The sequence below is a fragment of the Anarrhichthys ocellatus genome, unplaced genomic scaffold (assembly GCF_004355925.1).
Source record: "Anarrhichthys ocellatus isolate YVR2014 unplaced genomic scaffold, GSC_Weel_1.0 scaffold30, whole genome shotgun sequence".
Lineage (NCBI taxonomy): Eukaryota > Metazoa > Chordata > Actinopteri > Perciformes > Anarhichadidae > Anarrhichthys > Anarrhichthys ocellatus.
Window position 1 is genome coordinate 989,923 of NW_022280060.1, and position 24,382 is coordinate 1,014,304.

A 24,382-nucleotide genomic window follows, 5' to 3' on the forward strand; every position below is an offset into this window, starting at 1 on the left:
TTGCCTTCAAAAAAGTCCAATCATTTAATTAATGAATGAAAGGTAATGTCCAAATTCATGGTAAGGGTCCAATGATCAAAAATAGTCAAGTCAAAATAGTGATGACAAGAAATCGGGCGTGGGGGAAGAGGGTGTTAAGTGAGTGTTGAGGGTTAAAGGAGTAACCGTAACTCCAAAAATACTGGTGACAAATAATCAGAACAGCGGCTGCACTGAAAGACACATAGTTCTCCAACCATTTCATTAAGCTGAGTCTGAGTCTTTTCTGCAAAAGACTATGCCTATGCAGACCTGTCAAAAACATTTCTGCAGCAAGTGCACAAAGCCAAGGCAAGTTTATTTGTGTGGGACCTTTTGAGCACAAAGGTAATTCAAAGTGACACATCACATCTCCAGTTCTTCCATTACAGTTAAGTTGTTTTATGCAAGTGTCAGACTTTGCATCCCTTTGTGTACTGCAGGTGTGAATCAATGTGTGTGTGTTTGTGTATATCTTCACCAGAAACTTTGTCGGCGCTGACTTTGTGTCTCGTAGAGCCTCTTAGCAGTGGAGACGGTCCCCTGAGACTCGTGTCACATGTATTTCCCTGGTTGGCTGTAAAGGGCCTCTACATTGGAGGGAAATTAGAGCAGCCAGTTGGTTTTTAAATGGGCCTAATACATCCGCAAAAAGCACCGCATTCAGGCTCAATAACCTCAGTAGAATGGCCTGTCCCTGCCTGCTGCACAAAGGTTGCTTCTACCTCTTCCTCCTCCACATTTGTTTGGTTTCAATACTTTTCCATTAGCGTCACTTAGACTTATTTTTTTTAAGAGCTAAACTTTTCACTTAATCATTTTTAGATGGGTGTCTTTTTGACTGAGAGGAACCCTGAGTGCTGCATTCACAACAATGACACCTTCTTATAAGAGGTTCATTTCCAAGTGCAGGCAAGGCAACTCAATTATTCCACCTATTTATCGTAATTATTTTTACAGGGAATTTGGTAGAAAAGGAAATTAAGCCTTTTTGAACAGGACCAGAGTTCAGTAAACTTCATGAATGTTTTTAATAAAGGCTGTGATGAGATCTAAACAGATCGAAACAAAGTTTGTGTTAGAAGTTGAATGATAAGTGAAACTTTGCTAAATTGGTTAACGTGCAAACATGAGCTGTTCAGTTTTGTCTTTAATTTCTCTGACTGCAAGACAGTCTTCTTCCTGTCGCATAAAAACAACCGCATTATGGGTAATCAAAAGGACGCGCGACAAGGAGGCTGAGATAGACACAGGAGTGGGAGATAAGTGGTACATACTGTATTTTCATTTATGGCAAGGGCGGTGATGAAAGCTCTGTTTTTGACCAACTGTCGAGTGATTACAGCAGGAGTGTCCTTGTTCCCGGACTGAGGGTCACTTCACTTTCACTTGAATCCGGTGAAAGTGCACAAAGCATTAAAGTTCACTTTTCATGCAGAGGTTATGAATGTTTATAAATAGTTTCCAGTGTTCAGATGCAGAGGATGTTTCCTGAATTGATTTAGATTTATGCAAAGTTCCTCCTTTATGCATTCTTCTGGACAGTAGTTACATCAGAGATCTGTGTTTCACCCTTCCGGATGTTTTATCACCCATAATCAGATATATTGATTCATGATCTTGCCAAAAAAAATGTAATGTTAAAAATAAATGTTTTACTTGTTTAAAAAGACAGCAATAGCACTACCTTCTTTATGAAACTACTCCTTTGTACTCGGTGTTCAAAGTATAACTTTTGTTGCCACAACAGCAAATATATGTCTCGAATCTGCTAACTTTGACCGCCAACATGAATATATTCATAGATTGGGTTGAATATAAATGGAGGGCTGCAGCATCTCATTATTATTATTCTCTCCCTCCCTCTTTTCTCAGACTTTGCAGAACCTCTCACTCTGCCCTCTGTGATGGATCCTGGTCCCTCCACCAGCGACAGCCCCATGGGCACCACCCCGCTGGGCAACTCACCCCCTGAGGAGAGCATCGCCATCCTCACTTCAATGGGCTTCCCCCGTGCTCACAGCATCCAGGCACTCAAAGCCACGGTCAGTCTTCTGCCCACTCATGTTCATGTTCACACTTTGCAATAATAATGAATAACTTTTTTTTCTCATTAGCTGGCAGCTAGACTTCTTTTCCACGCATTTTTTTTCCTTCAAATTATTTGTTTCTGCTTGCTAATTCAAATGAGTCTTAATCTCCAACATTTGTTATATACAGTAGGTTGTTTATTGTTAATCCACCCCAGTTAATGAGTTTCTACATTTGTTGTTGCTAATACTTTGGGTCTAATAGTGAGCAAAATCCTCTGCTGCTGTATTGTGGGAACAGTGATTTGTTTTGAATGAGCAGAAAAGGAAGGGTAGCTAGTGTGTGCAGTGATGGTCACCATGACACACTCACAGAGACAATAAAGAGTTACATGGAAGGAAAAAAATACATCTGAGGAAGTGCAAGAACAACACATCAATGACCGCCTGACACCACAGAGAAAGGAAGAGTGTCCTGGTCAATGAAAAGAAAAGTTCATGACAAAGCAGGAAGTTGGCAAAGAGAGGGCACGATGATGAAAACCAAGCTCTGTCACTCATGAATGGGCTTGGCTGCCCTACTTGTTTGCTTTACAGACTGCAAATGTAATAGGTCTTAACATGTCAGGGTGACTAAAAATGTCTTCTCTACATGGTGTTTACAAACAGTCCCAGCAGCATATGGACACTAATGCAGCCTTAACAGGATCTGCCTCAAAGACATGTCGAGCCATTTTATCATCAAATCTTACAAATGAATTTAAAAGGCAAAGTACAAAAGAATTGATTTGTTTTGTGTGTGTGAATCAAAGGGAATGCAGCTGCAGCAAATTAATTATCTTTTCTTTTGAAATGGGCCCCGATTCCCACATTTCATGTTTCATATTTCAAACTGCCCCCTCAGCAAAAATAGCACAGCAGACAGTTATTAAAGCACAAAAATAGACACCAGGCTTCATTGTTTATCATCCCCAATACCACCAAACTCCCTGCCATCCATGATGTTGTTGAAGTGGAAAAAAAGAACATATATTCCTCATGAGGGGGATGTAGGTGTAAAGCAGAGAGGGGTCTCATGGCCCGATTTATTATTAGTCTACAATTAGGAGGAGGAACGTTTTTTCAACCTCAGTGACGTGACTGAGAGAGATGGAAAAAAAAAAAAGCAGAAGACTTCATCAGCCAATCGAGACACACATTCTCCAGGAATCGCACCTCTATTTTGGATTAAAAGCAAACATCCTCAGGGGGGATTTAGCACAGATGGATACCTGCTGCCACCTCCCAAATAAATGCTTTCTCATGTTCAGCATTGCTTAGTTTTTTTTTAAGGAGCTAGTTAAAGATACAACAGGAAAGTAATAAGAGAGTTTAAGAAAGATAGAACATGGACATTTCGTATCCTCAGTCCAGATTTTGTCCTCATATGTATTATATATCTTCTATGTGCCAATATTTCCTGTTACAACTAGTATTTATGAAAAGAAAGTGCCCGCTTCAGTCATATTATGCATCATTTTCTGTGCAGCAGAGGATTTTCCCAGGAAAAGGGTGACGTCGTCATACAGCACATGTTCAAAACAGCAAATGTAAAGGTTTTCTTTACTGGCAAAAAACGTTTCTTTCAGAAACTGACCTATCTGAAATGGACAAATGACGTTTTGGTTTTGAATTACAATGAACTTATGTTGTAAACTTAAAAAACGTGCTTTCAGAACAATAACCTCGAACGAGCACTCGACTGGATCTTCACCCATCCGGAGGAGGAGGAGAGCGACGCTCTCTCGGACATGGCGGACACAGAGCCAAATGACAACGCTTTCTCCAACGCCAACTCACACAGCGACTCCACGCTGTCTCCAGACAGAGACGCGTCGGGTCCGCGGGTCAAAGATGGACCGGGACGTGAGTGACTTTATTTTCTTATTAATCCTTATCTGAAGTTCATCAAGTAATGAGAGGTTGACTTCTACTATTTTTCTAATTTCACATTAGGTACTTTCAAAGCTCCAACAAATATCTGACGCTGATACGCAGTGTACTGTGGTGCAGCAGGGCACAACAATAGGCACAAAACATGATTCAGGAGATTTTTTATTCTTAATGCTCCTCACGAAGAAAATATGCACAACGTATTAATACATCTACATATTTATATACCAATGAAGTTCAAACAAAGCAAAATTGTGGGTGAAAATAGGAATGCAGACGTTCTGGCTTTTCACCATTTTTATTGTTTTAAAATGTCTTTACTATTCACAGAAGCATGGAGGCATACAAAGCTCGTATGTATGAAATGAAAGCCTGGTGTTTACATGTCCTTCTACTAAAGCTGTTAATTCAAACGGGTTATCTAAAATAATGTTTTGTTTAAGATATTTAGTATTTGTGGAACGCTGCTGTGTTGTCTGATTTTGTGTTCCCTTTTCAGGTTATGAGCTCTTTGCTTTCATCAGTCACATGGGAGCATCCACAATGTCTGGACATTATGTTTGTCACATCAAAAAGGAGGGAAGGTGAGTTGCACACAGTTTCTCTTCTTTATATGTATTCAGTTCATTGTGGGACAGAACTGACAGCATATTGATTATCACCAGTCACAAAAATCTCTCTTTTCTCGTGGTCTAACCTTGATATGTTTTCATCTCTGGAAATATATTTTCCAAAGAAGTTAGATTATTATTGGTTTTCTTATTAAGTTTTTGCCACCAGAAGTCTGAAAATGAATTATTCAAAATTGCAGGGACAGCCTATTTTTGTTAGACTGAGTGGAAAGAATAAACTGACCCATTTCCTCTCATAACAGTTAGTTTTGCAATAATTCACACTTTGACAGCATTTCCCGAGGTACTTTCCCACAAATGTTCTTTTTTCCCCCCCTGTAGGTGGGTGATCTACAACGACCACAAAGTGTGTTTGTCAGAAAGGCCTCCAAAAGACTTGGGCTACATCTACTTTTACCATCGACTGTCTAGCAGTTAAAGTAAAGTTACTGCCCCTCCACCATGCAACCTTTTAAAGAACCGCAGTCTTTCACGCCGAAGACTGGCAGACAACTTTACCAACAGCCGCACTGGAAACGATGGAAATAACCTTTCAGACCAGCTGCTCGCCTTAACGTGATGTCATTCAGGAGCAACCAGGAACCCTGGTCAGAAAGGGAAAGCAATGTGCTTTTTGTGCGTTTGTGTTATGTTCTGCTTTAAATGTGTGTTTCAGTATCTATGTTTAAGAAAAGACATTTTCTTGGCAGTGTAGGTGCAGAGGGATGTGTGCAATTTCCACTTCTGTATTCAAAATAATGTCACATATCAAATCTCATTGTTCCTCCTCTATGCCTTCTGCTTCTGTGCCAGTATTGTCAAAGTGGTACATTTTATAAATGTATATTGAAATGGCTTCACTGCCGGCCCTGAAATGCTCTGAAATGGCAACAACAAACAAGAAGTTACTGCTGCTGGTGGCTTTCCATTTTACTTTTAAATACAAAAAACAGCACCAGATGTTAACAAGACTGTAGTTAAAAATACAGCATTACTGGTTGAATAATGGCTCAGACCTGCTCCAGTTCTACCTGGAGACGACATGCAAGTTTGTCCCTTTTTAACGAGAAGCCATCTGAGGTAAACTGGCTGAGAGCTCAAGATAGAAGTATTTTCCTTCCCTGAAAGCACTTTTTGACTAAAACAAGTCATATTTTGCAGCTGATGGAGTTTTTTTATTCTCCAGCTGTAAGCAATTGAATGTGATCTCTTGAATTTCAACTTCAGAACTGCTGAACCTGTAAATCCTCGAAGTGGCCAATGGCAGGATTGCATATAATTGATGTCTAATACAAGCAAAGCTGTACTTATTCAAGGATCGTTATCAAATCATAAGTGCAGTGAGCTTCTTTCCTTAATTACGTTTGCCCAAATAAGATATTTTCATAGTAGGCAAAACTTTAACTCTCAGCTGCAGCTGGTCCAGTTCAGTTCCTTTATCACTCTTGACAGATTCAGACTGTGACCCAAAAGTTAAAATAAATGTTTTTTTCTTCACCTGTTGCCACTTTTTACAGGTCAGTTAATCCATTTATGCATCTGAACTGTTTCCACGTCTCAAGCAATTTATGCAACTACAACCAAATCTCCTGAACCTACTGTAAGGTAAAAGCTGTTCGCTGACCGGTATCTCTTGTGCTAACAGATGTGGTGCAGTACTGAATGTATGACTTCGTGGTGCTCACAACAACCAAAGCCTCCTGCTCAGCTTTAATACTCTGAAACCACAGTAGGACTGGCCCTTTGCAGTTTCGTCACTATAAGTAACCTCATGGAAAGATTCAACGTAGACATCATGTGGCTGGTTGTCAGATAGAAGTGAATTTGCAGCCTCTGACTGAATCTTGTTTTATCTGTTGCATCTCAAAGGGGCAGAGTAATATTACAAAGTGTTGGTATTTTTTCAGTGGCACAAACACTCAATTCATGTTTGGTGACCTGGAATTGGAATTAAAGGGAAGTTCTGCTGAAAATGCTTTTCGAACGTTAAAGCATTCTGTGCCTTCTTAAAGGTAACGTGTGCCACCTTTTTATGTGGATGTCCAATCATTGCTGATGGTGGTTGTAGCCCACTGAAGAAATATGTTCCCTATTGCGTGCTATATTGACAGAGAAAGCTGTTAAACCGTAAAATACAACTGTACACCTTCTGAATTCCAGTTTCTCTCTCACATCAAACTAAAACGGGCTTACCTGCCTGTATAGCTCATCGTAAAACGCACGTCATTCAAATTGGACAGAAAAAACCAAACACGTCTTGGTAAGTCTTTCCACTGTTTCAACAACCAGTTACTTTGGTTTGGTCGAAATGGATCCTTAATTCACAGAGTAAGATGTGAAAGTTAAATGAATGCAAAAATTGGCTAATTTTTCTTTTAAGATTTCAATTTTTGAGTAATTTCTTCTTATATTCAAGAAGAGTATAATTCTTTGATGATAAACCGACATTTCCCAAGAGGGTGGAAAGAAACAAAAGGAGACATATTTGATAAATATCAGAAACTGGAAGATAGTGAAGGAATACGAAAAATGTCTTTCAACGATCTCAGGTTATGCTTGTAAATAGGAATGTCTTTCCTTGAGGGTTAATATCTTTACAGACAAAAAAAACATCACCGAAGCCTAGAGATAGATCATTTTACAGAGTAAATCCGTATTTCAGCGGTGCTCCCCTTTAACAACACTGTCATGAGCAGAACTTTGGTTTTATTATATATTGTCCTCTTAACTTCATCAGATACTTGATCAGCTGCTGCAGTGCTCCTTGTCTATGCAGCGGGGAATTCTATGCGATCTCTCTATGCAAGTCTTGTGTTTCTGCCGTTCTTCCTAAAAACAGTCATTTTATTCTTGTCGGAAACCAAACGTATCCTGTCAAAACCTGGTCTGTAATCAGCGTCTCTGTTCTTCATCATCAGTAGATGGGTAACGTAGTTGTCCTCAGATATTCTGTGCAATTAATTTTATTTCCCTGCAGCTTTTGTGACCCCCCCCCCCCACCCCCCACCACCACCACACACATCTTCCTGACCGTGTTATCGTTTTTTGTATTTTGTCTTTTTGCTTCAGCTTTCCCTCCAGCTCGGTCTCTTCCATTCTTTTAAAATTAAAAGGGTTCAGTTTGTCACAAAAAGGCTTATTCACTGTCAGCATGTGCACTAGATGTTGACATTTAGTCATTTGGATTGTACAAGTGTACTTTTGTGAGTTGTATTCTCTTTTTTCATTTAACTAAATGTCAAAAAAAAGGTTCTTCACTTGTTTTTACTCCGTTGCCTTTTTTTGCAAACAAGTTTGTGCCAATTCTGTAGCTTTCATTACATAGATTTCCTGAAGGGATTATTTTAAGTTGACTTTTGTAATGTATGCTTTTATCCAAATGCGGCTTATGTGTACGTGAATAGAGTCATGCCCGTATACTCACTGGCACTGTTTACTTACAATGTTTGGATAATTTAATAAACTACACCTTTGTTGAGACTTGGCCTCTTTAAGAATAAACAAGAAGCTGCAGTACAAGTGTTTTCTTTTAGAAAATAAAGACACAAAAGCATAGAATATATAACAACAGTTTATTTAAAAAGATTACTTTCATATGGTATGTTTTAAAGGTGCTAATGCTTTCCTTGTGATTATACAGGGAGAGTAATATGCATTATAGTAGATGTTTCAATAAGTAATTCATACTGTATATAAAGTATATAATTTCTAAGTTCATTCATCAAAATATCATTTTATTCATACATGTCTGATTCATCGATTAAATAAACCAGAACAAACTGCCTCTGTACACATGTTGAATTAAAGGAGTGAAGAAACAAATGTACACATGTACTGATAACCTTTATGAACCCCAACCAATGATGCCGCTAATAAGATTTTATAGTGCGAGAGCGGACAGCCAATCGCACAGCACAATAAAATACAATAAAATATAATTACTACTGTAAACCTGTAATACACTATTGGGAAAATGCATTATAATAAAATGAGTTTCTGAACACATTATTTAATGGTTAAATATGTCTTTATTCATGATCAATATGTTTACTTATTTAAAAATGCCCTATTTATTTATGTAATTTTTAACTCCTCTGGTCTCCAAATGTAAAGCATTAAGAGCAAAGCTATGTAAACGTAGCACTGAACATATTAATATCATGTTTTGTTCCGTTTACATGTGTAACCAGAACTAATGAAGCTGTAATGTGTTACAGTATGTAACATATGATATCAATGAAATAACTATTTATAGTTTACAGTCACTTTATGAATGTGTGCATGACAATTTATTGATATGACGTTGACCATGATCAAGGGTCAACACTAAAAGGAAGATGGTATAACAGCAGACAGCTGGCTCTACTGGCTGGGGTTATTGAAAGTGTTACCAGTACATTCATCATCTGTAGAAGCCATAATTACAAAATGTCTACAGAATATAACTAAGATTAGCCATTTGTAGCAATGTACCAGTATTCAAGCTCAAGTGTGGCCACGTTCGGAAGAGATTAAATGTATTACATCTCTCACTCCTTCCTCTGCTCGAGCCGTGCACACTCTATGCAAGAAAAGGATCTTGTGCAGAATATATACTGAATATATATACACATCACTTTTTGTCAAGGTTGCAGATTTTAAAAGTGCACCGTAAAAATATTGCAAGGAAACCTCAGGATATATTTCATTTTTCTACGTTGGTGGGAGCAGGAAAAAAAAGCACTTTCATGTATTTTATGCATACAAATGAAAAACAGCATTCAGAAAAAAAAATGTAGAGGCTCTAGCATGCAATCAACCTCGATCTGTTCCTCACAAGCATGCGTTAAGCTAGGTCAGTTCACCTGAGAAGGTACAGTAGGTAGGTTCTACAAAAAGAAATCAGTCACCAGGCATCCTATCTCAATGCGCTGCAGTACAATGTACACATGTTTAGATTTTAAGCTAGCCATTTAAAGTTTCTTTAAAAAAATACATTTCTCATTTTTCAACACAACTACAGTATCTTGAATTGCGAAAAAAAAAGCGCAGGTCTACAACGTCGTAAGAAAACTAGAGTTGGTTTGGAAATCACAACTTAGCAGACATCTTGTTTTGCAATTCTACAACACATTGTTGACAGATAAGACAGCTGGGAGGACCAAGGACATAATGTCAGTTCATATTGAAAAATGTAGGGGTACTGGCCTGAAGAATAACTCTCATGTCTCTCAACAATCTCTCAGGGAACTAGTGAAGATTGGGTTTATGTTTTATGGAGAGTGTGTGGGAACTTGTCTCGGACATGCTGAGACTCTGATCTCAAATGAAACACCAAAAGGGACAGTGCTCAGCATGCTGGACCAGTGTGCTTCTAGCCAACAGCGTTAGCACGTAGGCTACACGATAAAAGCCTGAGGAGGATGTCAACAGAAGCAAACACTTGGCTGACACAGATGTAGAGTGGGAGCCCTCTAAACGTGTGTGCAGCTCTAACAAATGGACGCAAGCAGGACTAAGAGTCTACAGCCAACATGGTGATGTTTAGCAGCTATAATGTTTAGAATGTCATTAGTATGGCAGGTATTTGGTCATAATCTAATGCATTGAACACATTTAGATTTTGACCTGATGGTGATGCTGGATTTAAAAAATTTAAAAAAAGTCAGGGGCTCACTGAATTGTACGGCAATCCATCCTGTAGTTTAGACAGCAGGAGTCAACCTCTGGGGAACATGAGTTTCGGTACCAAATTTCATGGCGATCCATCAAACAGCTGCTGAGATATTTCAGTCCTAACCAAAGTGGTGCTCCGACAGACCGACATTTCCATCTGTAAAGCCGCGATGCTAGCGCAGCTGAAAATAACTTATTTAGTAATTGAATGACAATGAAATATTCAACAGGATATCGCTGATGGACCACTGGATACCCCCCATAATATTTCAGTGAAAAAAAAAGCCACACTGCCAATTCTTTCATCATAATAAAATCTCTGAATAAATTTGTGCGTGCACTTCTGCTTCGGTCTCAAAGTCGTATTGCTACACCACAGTTTTATGAAACATGATGGCTACACTTTAGGAGGACGCTGTATGCGTATCGACCACGTTTCTCTCCTGGAAAAAGAGCACTCGTTTTCACTCTCCCCCAGCTTCCTAATGAAACACTTCTTCTCATACAGACCATGACATCAAAGCTGTATAGTTTGGATGATGAATGGTTCTCGTACTGGTCTCTGGTTTCCCCTGATAGCTCTCTTTCAAAAGCACAGAATCACCGCTTCCTTTTGGCCCACCGAGGCAGACGGGGACAAACTGAAAATTCAGAATGGCAACATAAAACATGACCTCTTGCATAGGATCTGAGAATAAAAAGCTACTTTCTACAGCACACCCAGACTGGGGATGTGCCTGTTAAACACCAAGGTGCTGAGCGATACAGAACAGCAGATTATCTATCATTTACTCTCCTGCACGGCCAGGAATGTGATGTTCCCCTCATAGGCTGACTTTCAAACAAGCAAGAGTGATGCTAGAGAAGCCCAACAAAAAGCATGTTTGAAAGCTTTGCTTCCGTGGTGGTGCAGAGGAATTATCTGGAACTAGAAGGGCACACCAAGAGCACAGACCTCAGCCAAGGACATTCCAATAACTTTGTATCTGCTCCAAAATGTATTGGTTCTTCTTTGGTCCATGCTAGACCCTTCCACCATGTTTCATGAAAACCAGTCCAGTAGTTTTCTCTTTTTTTTCTTCTGTAATCTTGCTGACAAACAGACAAACAAACCGGAACAAAAACATAACCCTCCCTGGTGGAGGTAATGATAACTGGCTCCATACAATCATGTGATTTACAACTTAATGTTTTCATGTGATTAAAAGTTTACAGATGGTAAAACAAGTAGCTTTTCAAATATGTGCGGCATCCTGCCGAAGCTTACATAAATATGTAAATCATGCATGATGGCTGAGGCAGACTAATTTAATTCAATGTATGAGCTTCGTTGCCTGTGGAGGCGCAGCAAGGAAACAAATGACTGCATTAAGAAATACCCCAAGTTTTCTTAGGTCTTGGCTTGAAGCTACACGTGTACTACCTGTAATGTTAGTACACTGTATTGAAATTAATACCAACAAGAAAACGTGAGTATGGTGTACAAATCAAATGTGAGTTACTAAAGCCATCCCAGAAGAGGAGAGAGACATTTTTAGACCAGTAAAAACTTTTGTTTTGTTGTTGAAAGTTTCCACACTAATGAAGGATTTGCAGATGAATGTTGCCCAGTGTGTATTTCTCCAACTAGTCAGCATAAAGGGAACAAAGAGGAGCTAGGAGCCCCACCCCCCCTCCCCCGAAAAAAACCCAAAACAAAACAAAACAACAACAAAAAAATGGCTCAGAAAGCTTTCAAATTCAGAAGATGGTGGTTATTTAAAGAAATGAAAAACCAGTTTGAAAATGCTTAGTGTGTTCGTGTTGCCATAAAAATAGTATAAATAGAAATATTGTTGTTGGCATGCAGAGTAAGGCTTTACAACCTGGCTTGCACATTCCACTTGGATTGAGGAAAATCTGTTTGTCTGAAGTGCAAAGGGAAAACTTCTAAATGTATGTAAATTTTAAACAAGAATCCATCTATGAAAATGCTTATTCATGCGGTGTCATTATTCGCCATTGCAAGAGGATGAAAACAAGCCAGGAACAGAATTTGGAGCTCCAGGTCATGCGGTGCATTCTTTATCATTTGCTCACTAAATCCATCCTTCAAGGGGGTGAGAGAGTCTTGAGTCTTTGAAAGTAATTGGATAACAAACCTTTTCATTTTTTTTCTCAAAACCTCATCTTTTCTCTGCATGTGAGGGTTCCTGTGTGAGATTCTCATACTGTCTGCCCGCCTGTCTGTTCTGGCTCAGCTCTGTTCCACTGGATGAGTCAGTTTTTAATTGATGTGTTCTCTAAGGCATTGCTCGTACAATCTTTGCCCGTCCTTGTGCTCTTCAGGGAAATCACAAATTGCAGTGCAAATTCATCACAAAGCAGTTACTTCAAGCACTTGGAGGAACCTGTCCTCAGAATTGCTCCAAGTACGTGGACGAAAAATATGACAACTTTGACGACTATGTAAATAATTTTGACGTGCATAAAAAAACACACTATTGTCTCTAACATCAGATCCAATCCTTCCTGATGTGTGCACTTTGGGCTTTTGGCTGTTGGGTAGAAATTGAAGGGTAAGTGAGAGGGGAGATGCTATTGTCACTACCTCCCATTCCTCAAATGTCTAGGTTGAAGGCCCGCATGAGAAGATCCAGGTCACCAATATTTGCAGCCTGGAAGAGTTCCGGCTGGTCCATCATGGATAAAGCTATCCTCAGCGCAGCCCAGATGTTTCCAGACATCACCTGGTGGGACTGCTGGCGACTCCGGCTCTTCCTCTGAAGGCTTAAGGCAGTCAGGAAGTTCCTGGCTGCCTCTCTGGGGAAGCAACAATAATAGGAATATTGGTTTAGGGTATGTGTGGGTTGAGGTAATTTTGCAATGGGTGATCCTGCGCAGGCCCGGCACAAGATAAGATAAGATAATCTTTTATTAGTCCCACAAAGGGAAAATGTGAAGGATTACAGCAGCAGAGTGGATAGTGCAAACGGACAAACAAGACACATGTTGATTTGCCTTATTTGGACTGATTATTTTGTGCTGGCCTTAGAAGGAGTGGCCATAAAGTAATTAGCAAGCTAGCTAACTAACCAGCCGTACGCTAGTTAGCCTGTATGCCAGTGTAGCATGTTTTAATGCTACACTGGAAATAATGTTGACACTCATCCAGCGATAGCAAGTGTGTGGATAAAGCTTGTTAAATTTTGCTCATTTACTCTGGCTTTCGCTTAATAATCTTACTTTATGGTTTTAGTTATCACAAAAACTCACCACAATGAGTTGGTGATATAACGTAAGTCGGTTTAGCTTATACGAAAGTTAGCCCGCTACAACAGTCGCAATGGCAACAATACACATAAAAATGGCCACCGCTCTGACCATCCTGCTACTTTGTTTCGAATGAGAATGTCCATTATACTCCTATTCAACTTTTATGGGCATAAACTATGTGAACCTTTGCGACCAAGCTAACTTGGCATGTTAAGTGACAGTTAGCAAGCCGGCTAGCACAGAAAGCTATTGGGACTGACTTGCTCTTGCATGGTTCTTGCTTGCTAGCGTGTAAGCTTGGCAGTTCACCACTAGTCCAAGTCCCTCTGTCAACAAGCATCTAGCACTGCCTATTAGGCTACACAGGGATGTACTGTGCTGCGCATCTGTCCTGTGGGCAGGACTATGTGGGTGTGTACGGACTGTACTCAATTGAGATCTCTCTGACTCCCCCTTTCGCATCTACTTGCATGGGACAAATTATACCTTTATTATTAGTGCTTGGAGCAGAGGTCTAATCAGCCATAGTATTGAAAACACCTGTGGGTGGCTGCAGAGCCTTTAAACGTTTGCTGGTGATCTCACAGCAGGTGTGCAGTCTGATATATACATTGATATACATTGTCTCTGGAAATACTTGTTTTTAAATAAGTTATGTATAATTTTGCAATGCTTTCAGCACCATAAACCACATTTGGTTCACTTTATTTTGTTGGGATGAAGACAGACATCTCAGAGACAGATTGAACACTGCTGGCTATTGGAGGTAAGCAAGGAGAATACATTATTTTTGTAATTTGGGTGAACTAACCCTTTAAACCTGCTTTGCATACTATGTGACATGTCTTATGTGGATATTGTAAATGCAGCAACACCGGTAGCTTTAAGCTAAAAACCCTACTCCATACTCTATTTTGAACACACCCTTTTTCAAAAGGGGGCCCCTTTGCTCCATTCATTTAATGACTAAACATTTGCTGTGCACATTGTCACAAACACTAAAGTGGGAAATGAAGTGGCTGCCTTTGGGAGCGAACATTAATAATTTAGTTAACGTTAATTAGCTTACACGCCCCACTTCACACTGTTGTTGCTTATAGATCATTTGATGAGCTAGCTAGCATTAGCAAATGCTACTGTCATTGCTTCCATATAACTTAATTCACTAGCTAGCCCGCCTGCTAACGGTCCCGCCATGTCGCTTCAGGATAGTGTGTGAAGGAATGTCGCAATTTCCAATTATGTGCTGTTGGCGTTTGTGTGCTTGGTTGCTGTTGTTGCAGGTAACGAAGTGTGCAGTAGAGTTGTTTGTTTTTGTAAGTTTGTTTTCTTTTGGATGTTGTCTTGCAGGTTCATAATGAGTCTGGAATGTTCTTGATTAAGGTAGCTAGCTAATTTTGAAATATGAATAGGCCGACTCATGTTTGGGTATTATGAATGCTGTGGGCTGAATTGTATTTCCCTCTAGGTTTTTGCCAATTCACACAATTATGTCTGTAATACTAACTTTATGGTATGGCCAACAGGCCTTTGTCTCATGCAAAATTAACATTTTCTCCACAACGCTTGTTGTTTTTTTATAATCGACCAAGCTGTTACGGTCGACATTAAGTTTATATTTACGTGCTGCTGATCATCTTATCTGCTCATCACAATATAGAGTAATTTAAGAGATTGCCTTAGAGCTGCAAGTTGTTAAGCAATCATTTTAATAATTAGTTTAATGTTTCAGTCATTTTTCAAGAAAAAATGACAAACATTCCCTGGTTGCAGCCTCTTCAATGTGAGGATTTGATGCTGACTAATCACATTCAAGGTTTGGACCATTGGTGGAATAAAACAAGAAATCTGAATGCTGACTGGGCTGTGGAATTGTGACTATTTTTGTACAGATTAATCACTTATTGAGACAGATTAATCTATAATCACAGCCTTGATTTGGATATTTGTGTATGCTTGCTGCATAGTTGGTGCATAACTGGTGGATTGCTGAGTTTAGATCTATTCATCTCACTTCGCTAGATTGTATATTCTCATCAATGGCTGGAAGTACCATTCTGACTTTCCTTTATGCTACCCTAATTAACTCTACTCCACTTCTTTAAACAAGTGTAAGAGCTAACTCTCTTATAGTCCCAGGTCACTCACCTGTGTGCCCCCAGGTTAATACAGCTGATGCCCAAGTTGTAGCGGGACCTGATGAACCCCGGTTGCAGCTCTAGGGCTCGCGTGTAAGCCTCCACCGCTTCCTCACTCCGGTCCCCGTTCGCCAGTGTGGCCCCCAGGCGGTTCCACAACAAGTAGTCCTGGATGGAGGGTGAGTGGTGGTGTTGGTTGAGTGATAAGCAATGTCAAATGGTGAAGATGAAAAGTTTGTTTTTAGTAAAGTTCACTGTGATGTGTGTTATTAGATGCTGTCAGGGTTGATAATGTTGTTCGCACATACATATTCCTGCATGTTTTTAATTAGTAAACACACTGGCAAATTCCTTTCTGCTGCATTAAAAACTAATCGGCAACATCTCTTTAGTTATCTTTAAGTCTTAAATGCTTTCCCATCTCTGAAAGAGCCTGATTAAGCAGCTGACAGTGTCTCTAACAGGAAAGTGCGAGTGAACTGGAGCTGAATAATCTAAGCTACTGCTACACAACAGTCAGCCTTGCAAATGCAGCAGTGTGCAAGTGAGACGTACATTTTTTTTATGCACAAATAACAAGGAAGTGTTTGGAGCATTATGCAGCTCCCTGCTAAGAAGAAACAACAAGGGTATTTTAAGGAGAGCTGAGTTACATCACACTGTGTCCTTGCTGTTGTTTCCCACCTGCAGGTAGACAGTCACATACAGAGGTCATGGTCTGCTACAGTATAGGGGTCCTTCATCTTTGGCTAAGCCTAGCAGTGGGATATAATTATCTCCCTTTGTGTTCAGAGCTTTTTTTTTTCCAGCAGGGGAGCCGATATTACCAAGTCGAATGTGGGAGGTTGGATTTAACAGTGAGTAATATTCGTGCCGGCCTGGGACAGTGCTGGGAGGACAGAGACTGATTTGCATGAAGGAGATGCAGAGATTGGGGGAAAAGTTTGTGGTTGTAATTATGTGTTTGTTTTCTTTGTTGTGTATGGAATATGCCCCAAAGTCTGGTTTTCTGTGTAAATATGTGTGTGTGTACTAGATCATGCTCTACTGAGAGCAAATATGTGCCAGTCCAGAGTTCATGAGGCCACATTTGGCAGCTCCTTGCTTCATATATTGCTGTGACAGTCTGATGTGCTTCATTGCATCTGTTTGCATGAGCTCTCCCTTGATATTTGTAGCTCCATCTCTCTGAGGATGTGTACAAGCTTGAGGGCTTCATGCTGTACGTGTTTGCATGGGAACATGTGGTGTGTGACAGATCATGGTTTCAAGTGTGCGCTTTAGTGTTGTGTGTGTGTGTGTGTGTGTGTGGGGGGGGGGGGGGGGGGGTTTAGCAGATCTTTGGAACTGAATGTATTTCTTGGAGTCAGTTTAATGAGTTTAGTTTCTAACAGACCAACCATAAAAGGTTAGTAAAAAAATTCCCATGTACTGTATATTGTTATTGCAATTATAATTAATATTGCACATATCATCTGCTCTTACTACAAAGTAAAAAAAAAATGCAACAGCCATAACATCTCAGTGAAATAATTTGAGCTTGCATGCCGACCCGCCAAGATTATAAATGTAACTGATTGTCACAAATCCTGCATTTAATGGAAATAAATACAATATATTTGATATATGGAGGTCTAATATATTCACAATGTACCATGGAAATAAAAAAAATATATTTTGTGCAATAACTTAAAATAGCTCATACATGGAACTGTATTATGGTTAGTTTCAACAGTGAATTGTGATTTGGAATGATAAATGCCACAATATCACAATATTGTACGGCACTCCTTCCAAACCTCTGTGAGTTTTGGAGGAAAGCACTGTTGCAGAACAGTAGTCGTAGTTTCTGTCTATATTACCATCATTATTGCAATACTATAAAATTAAATCTTATTTCTGTAATAATGGAAACAATATCATGTACAGGAAACATTTTGGCAAAGATCACAAGTGTGTGTGTGTGTGTGTGTGTGTGTGTGTGTGTGTGTGTGTGTGTGTGTGTGTGTGACAACCTATCAACAGCCACCAGCTAGGATAGGAAAACCAACCAGCATCCTCTGATTTCCAATTTTATAAAATGTATCCGTTGTGAATATTTGACTGAGCCTCTGAACATCCATAAATAGTGTTTCATGAAAGGTGCAGAGTTTACATCATTGGCAGAACTGAGTGCCAGCTGGAGTCAACCAGATGTCGGACATGTTGTCTCTGCAAGGAGACCAGTTCATCCATGTGTTCACCAACCGCAGCTTACAGTGATCTCTGCCAGTGAGACCCCAGTATGCACTGAATAGCAGCGAACATTTCAACATCTCAGAAAGTAAATTAAAATAATTGCATGGCTGGACACCACTAATTGGAAAGTACTGTATGGTTTGAGGTGAACTGACCCTTTAAGAATATGTTGATCTACAACATCAGTGCCAATATCATACTGTATGGCACTCTCTTTTGTGTTCAAAAATATTCTGAATGAAAACAATATATTCTCATGTATTGCACAGTACCCAGTATACGTGAATCTCACCGTATATTTAGATTTTTGTTGTATTACAATATACTGTATTTCTAAATATGTCGGTATACTTAATGCTTGTTTCATAAGTGATAGCAAAAAACGGAACAAATTATTATTAAATTATGTATTTGATTTAAGATGCAGATTTGAAGTTTTTGGGCTTTTACGTTTACAAATTAGGTCATTTGCATTTTGCACTTGCATCTCTTGTATTTTGCATCTCTGCCTCTGACAAGTGTTTGTGCAACTTTAGCTTCATTCTTTCTAATCTGCACATTTCCGCATTTGTGTGTCTGTGTTTGGTGTGTTTGTGTGTGTGTGTGTGTGTGTGTGTGTCCTACCTCGGGCCGCACTGACAGGGCAGTATTGAAGGCCTCTACAGCTTTGTTAAACTCTCCGCTGAGGTTGTAGAGCACTCCGAGGCCTGTCTGCAAATCCGGGTCGATGCTGTCAGAGTTGTGCTGAACTGCTTCCAGGAAGAGCTCCTTGACCTCGGGTAGCAGGGAGCTGTGGACACACACACACACACACACATACACACACACACACACACACACACACACACACACACACACACACACAGCTAAGGATTAATGTGACTTAAGGCAGCTGAGTGAGCGCTCTTAAGATCTCAGAGCTATGATGTGCACTGTACTGCTGCATGTCAACTTATATACAAAGTGTAAGAAAACGAGATGAGAGGGAGATTGACAGGAGGCTAAACGAGAGAAAACGTGAGGGAAGAAAAGAGAAATAAGAGGAAGGAAAAATGCTAAAATAGTTGAGTAAAAGAAGGACCAATAGTATTCAGTTATTTTTTTGTTCATTGGTTCAGGTTATGTAAATCATGTCCTCAGTGTTGGCTAGAGATGTCACATGATCAGAAATGTAGTAGTTGATACCAATACCAGTGAAATTCCACGATTCTTGACACCCAATTCGATGCCACTGTAAATAAGTTCACTCGTTCTCAAGTCGGTGTTAAAATTCAAAATGTTATTATTTTACATTGTTATTGTCATCTATGGTGTTTATTTGCAAAAAACACACAATGCAAATGATTAGGGAATAAACAATTGTATTTTTATGTAAATATTTGCTTTTATATTGCTTTGAAAACATCTCCCCCAAACAACTTTATTTATTCGAGTTTCGCGTCAAAAACTCAATTTTACAAATTACATTTGAACACAATCATAATGTCATGATTTACCTACGTCGAATACTATTTTTTCCTGAGTAGAGCTAGAACACATCACGATGTAACTCAAAGGAACCTCTGTTAACATTAGCTGTTAGCTCCATTAGGGGGCCTAAAATCCATTGTTGTCAATGTAGACGCGCAGAAGGCGCTCAAAAGTGAGACTGACACAGTCACGGTGCACAAGCGTTCCCAAGCGGACATTTTTTTTCAGGGCAAGACGGCTAAAAATAGTGCAACTTTTGGAATGCTGCAGCGTGCACTGCATCTCATGTAACAAGGAACAACCAATCACAGCTGGCAGATATATTTTGTACTCCGAGCTTTAAGCTCTGTCCCACTGACTATTTGACTTGCTTCGTCCAAGGACGTCACAACTCCTGGTTGAAAGGTCAGACAAATTGACAGACAAATCGAGCAGTAAAGCCACCGTGACAGATTTACGGTGCTAGAAATCCATTTATCTTTGTTTTGACTTGCCTTTTTGAGTCAGTAAGTCTTACTGCTAAAGTACCACAACTTCATCATCATTGTCATTGCAGCTTGCAGGTTTTGGGCTCAACCCCTCAAGCACCTTCGATAGAAAATGAAAGTGGCACGGCCGGTGTTTTCCACCCGTTTGTAGACGCACCATGTGAACGGCCCCTTATTAAGCCAAGCAGGACGGGTTAACAGCTACCATTAGTACCTTCTGCCGATTTCAACCGTGATCTGTTATTCACAATGTAGCACTGTCAAAGAATAAATTGGGTGCATCCCCTGGACGAGTCGTTATTTTTTACAAACATGAAAGTATCGGTTCTCTTGACCACCCTAGTGTTGGCAGAAAAAGTGGTTTAGTTTGGTATTTGAAAGCCTTGTAGTTTTTTTACTCTCTTTTATGTATATGTATGTGTGTATATGTGCGTGTATATATGTATGTATGTGTATGTGTATGTATGTATGTGTATATGTGTGTCTATAAATGTGAATTTGTCTTTAATTTGTTGTTTTTAAAAAATATAACTAGGCTAAATGTTTTTTCTAGAGCAGCAACTGATTTGTTTACAACAGCATCGTCTCAATACAAAATAACTAATATCTCACCGCAAACAAATCTAAAATGTCAAAGAAATAAATCACAATCCTGAGTGAAGTCTAGAGATAATGAAGAACACAGACATCAGTCTGTATCAGTGCTTCATCCTGGCCTCTGTCCTCCTCCCTCTGCTGATGGGATTCATGCCTGCAGGTACTCTGCTAGAAAGTGGAAGGGCTGCTTTTGCCAAATTAAAGATACATGGCAAACTAAGCTAAACAGGTAGACACATACAGACAACTTTTGTTTCAGCTTGTGTAGCCGAGGGGTTACGTTGCGTCTATACTTTATGAAGGCAATTAACTAATAACATGGCGGCTCTGTGGTCTACACTAAGGTGGCAACATTTTTATTACTCTTTGTCAGCAACAGCACATCATCACTTTACTCCTTCCGTTATTCCCTTCGCAATAAAAACCCAGAACAAATACACTGGAACACACAACAGAAACTCGGGTTTTGAAGTACAAATGGCTGAATATGCACCAAAAGCCTTATGGCTGGTGTTAAACTGCTTTGACGCTCCTCATCCGACCTAGTTTAGATTTTTGGAGCGTCAAATGACCACACTGGTTTGTGTGCTCTCTGCAGAACAGTGTCTCTACTCTACCAAAGACTGATGTAAGATAAGCTTCCTTCTGTTAACACCACTGTACAACTGCGAGTAGACGGAGTGTTTTTGTAGTCCCAAGATCTCTAACAGAGGAATATGTCTTCCATCTAGTGGATCGCATGACTCCAATTTCATATTATCATTCATAACATATCAATAATAAAAATTTTTTTATGTGTTTTGTAGGTATCTGCAACCTAAATAGTGACCTTTTCCTAAAGTATTGCTGGTTCTGTGGTGTTGGCACCAGTACTCAGTGACTCTGAACTGTTAGAAGGTTGAAATTCAGGTTTGGTATTTAAATATCAGTCTTTTGTTTGGACACTGGACATTGTTTTTACAAAACGTGTGCCAGATAAAGAAGTTAAAAATGTCTTGTGTGAGCAACGTTGTTGCAAATTCAGATTATAAGACTTATAAATACAGCTCAATACTCTATTCTGAAGTATTGTTGTTGTAGTCTACGCCTATTCAGTCTTAATACTCCACCTTTCGTATCTGCCCACGTTGGGAGCCGTAGACATCCTGCGTTGGGAGTTTGGGGATCCCATCAGGTGGGTCTTGCCCTTCAGCAGGTGCTTGTACTTTGGATTGTGTCGCAGCCAGCGGAGCAGGGCCTCGCAGGCGTCATTTCGCATACCAGTGTTGGTCAGGCTCACTGCCAGAGCCATGAGGGCTGGGAGGTTGTTTGGGTTGAGTTCCAAACACCTGGATGGAGACAGGACCCCGGCATGGGCAAGAAGAGATGGTGTAAGTTGTGCACTTCAAAGGAAAATCTAGATTTGACAGGCATTAATTGGGACAGGCCAAAGCAAGGGAACATCAGGCGGGGGCTAATGATTTCTGGATGGATGAGCTGTACTCTCAGCAGCAGGGTGAGATGATTTGCATTAGGTTTGCATTTAGTAAAAAGAAAAGCTCTCGTGTTTGTACCAGAGCGAGAGATGTGCGTTTGTAGCGGGTGCTTAAGTTATATCACCAGTTATATAATTCGGACAACTGCCACTAAGATCTACTCTTGCTTTAATAATTGAAATGGGGAGAAGAAGCAGCACTATGTTAGAGGAACAACTTGGATTAGTTTAAAAACTGGAGGACAGGCCAAAACAAGATTTAGCTTTCATCAAAAATGATTTTCAAGACAGATTTGCGACAGCAGACGCAACAACTTCCTGAAAGCCCTCATAATCTCAGTCAAACCAAATTAATTCAATCCCCCACTGCAATGTGCTGAGGCTGACGATTACATAAACTCTGGTTAAGGCAATTCAATTCCCTGCACACGTTGAAGGATGTGTTTTCCTGTGCAACATGTGTACCATGCGTACAAGGTGTAAAAATGGAAAGATAAATTCAATGATCCATATTTTTAAGTAAATCCAGTGTGACCAGACAGCCATGTTATCCAGGGACATGTCCCAGATTTAGCAGATTTGTTTGTGCACAGAACTGGCTGTCCATTAAAAAAAAACACAACATAACCACACATCAGTCACATTTTTGCCTCTTCAGTTACCCACAGCACTTCAGAACATGTTTCAGAGAGCTGTGGAGACAAAGCGAAGCACAAAATAACCCAAACTAAGCAAAACTAGACATTAGCCAAACAAAATGTGTATTTTCAATGTGTTTTTTTTTGTCTGTGTGGCAAGTGGCAAAAAAAACAAAACCCTGAATAGAGCAGGATAACATGGTGCTTGCCAACTGAAGTGTTGCCAGCCAGTGTAGCAACAACAGGAGTAATGCCAGTTAAACATCTAATCTCACTTCTTACCCAAACAGTCCCCTCACAGATGGAGCTGTTACATAATAAACAAACTACAATCTACACCATGCAAGCTATCTGAGATCTGAATACCGCTTCAGAATATGCATGAGTCTATTGGATTGAGCAAAATTCTTGCAGGGACTGAAAAATAAATGATTCACATCCTCTGGAATCCCATTTATCTAGAACAGCAATTACATTTTTGAAATTGATTTTTGAATTTCACAGAATGGACGATCTGCCTTTCCCCCCCCCCTGAATGGCTGTCTCCTGTTTTCAGTTGGCTCGTCGGTGTTCACACTCTCAGATAGGTGCAATTCAGTGTTATGAATGAAAGTGGGCCACCTCCCATTGTGGACTCCTACCCTGGCTCTGTGCAATCACCATCCATGTGGAGTGCTTCTATTTTAGGAATAAAAGTCGCAGAAATGTTTCCTTCCACTACCCAGTTGGTAAAGTAAAACAGTGAAGTAAAATGGTGATGCCATTCTTCCTCGGGAGAATAAATATGACATCCGAGTTTTGAGTTCTCTCGCTGCCAAAAAGTTCATTGAAACCTCTCAGGCAAATTTCATACGAAGAGCAATAACAGCTGACAGTCTGTCGATTTTAGTTTCTAAATGGGAATTTGTTGCAGTTGTTTGTCCTTACCTCTGGAGGGACACGATCGCTGCCTGCTCGTTCTCATTTTCCGCCTGCGTTGTCCCCAACACTTGCCAAGCCTGCGGGGAAACAAAATACAGGTAACAGTAAACAGCAGGTTGGAAACCTGGACTCCATAGCCGGTATTCTCTAGGGGGATGAAACGGTTACAGTAGCTCAGCATCGTCTGTCACGCACAATGAGTGAGATCCAGCACGGAGCGAAGGATGCCAGAGGAGCTGCAGAGCATTTAAACATTCAGAACTCCATCAAATGGAAAACTTTCATGAGGTCAAACAAGGGCGCATGCAATTATGATTAAAAATTGTGTGCGTTAAAAAAAGTGTTTATAAGCTTTGAGGGTTTTAGATACTCTCAGATATTAAACCAGCCGAGCAATAGAAAGCCACGTATTATTCAACGAGGCGATCAGAGATGACTTGCTGACATGCTGCTCTATCTCTTTAAAAAAGAAAGTGATAATTTAGGTGAGGGCTCCTCATTTATTCAAAGTTGAACGATTAGTCGTTCAACAGAAAAGTCCTCAGTTACTGTTGTGGTGATGGATTTATCATTAAACATATTTGGGGTTTGGACTGTTGGTTGGACAAAACAACACGTAAAAAACTTCAAATCACACTTTCCCAGCACACAGTGACGACTTCAGATGTCTTGCTGTGTTCTACCAACAGTGCAAAACCCCCAAATATTCAATAGAGATGTTCCAATACCATTTTCTCCTTCCTGATACAGATTCCGATACCAGTGTGTTAAAAACAACCACTATCCCAGAAGTCAGTGTAAAAAACAATGTTTAGACTGATACTAAAACGATCCCTGTTTTTATATGTTTATTTGAGCTTTAGAGCGTAACCGCTGTGAAACAGTCTCGCTCGCTTGTTGAGATGGAGAGGAGGGGC

At 40.0% G+C, this 24,382-nt stretch overlaps 2 protein-coding genes across 4 annotated transcripts in view; one reads left to right on the forward strand and one right to left on the reverse strand.

The window, feature by feature from the left end:
* Positions 1-8,104, forward strand: part of usp13 (ubiquitin specific peptidase 13) — a 33,279-nt gene extending 25,175 nt beyond the window's left edge. The window contains exons 17-20 of the mRNA XM_031863858.1: positions 1,894-2,063; positions 3,764-3,953; positions 4,480-4,564; positions 4,934-8,104. Coding sequence (XP_031719718.1) covers positions 1,894-2,063; positions 3,764-3,953; positions 4,480-4,564; positions 4,934-5,030 — 542 coding nt within the window. The 3' untranslated portion in view covers positions 5,031-8,104. The remainder of the gene's footprint in view (positions 1-1,893; positions 2,064-3,763; positions 3,954-4,479; positions 4,565-4,933) is intronic.
* A 2,497-nt stretch (positions 8,105-10,601) lies between these two features.
* The window catches only part of pex5la (peroxisomal biogenesis factor 5-like a), an 80,124-nt gene continuing 66,343 nt past the window's right edge, over positions 10,602-24,382 (reverse strand). For all 3 annotated transcript variants that reach the window (XM_031864222.1, XM_031864221.1, XM_031864219.1), the window contains 5 exons: positions 23,472-23,542; positions 21,542-21,760; positions 18,502-18,667; positions 15,650-15,807; positions 10,602-13,048 (listed from right to left, as the gene is read on the reverse strand). In XM_031864222.1, the coding sequence (XP_031720082.1) occupies positions 12,847-13,048; positions 15,650-15,807; positions 18,502-18,667; positions 21,542-21,760; positions 23,472-23,542 (816 nt within the window). In that variant the 3' untranslated portion in view covers positions 10,602-12,846. The remainder of the gene's footprint in view (positions 13,049-15,649; positions 15,808-18,501; positions 18,668-21,541; positions 21,761-23,471; positions 23,543-24,382) is intronic.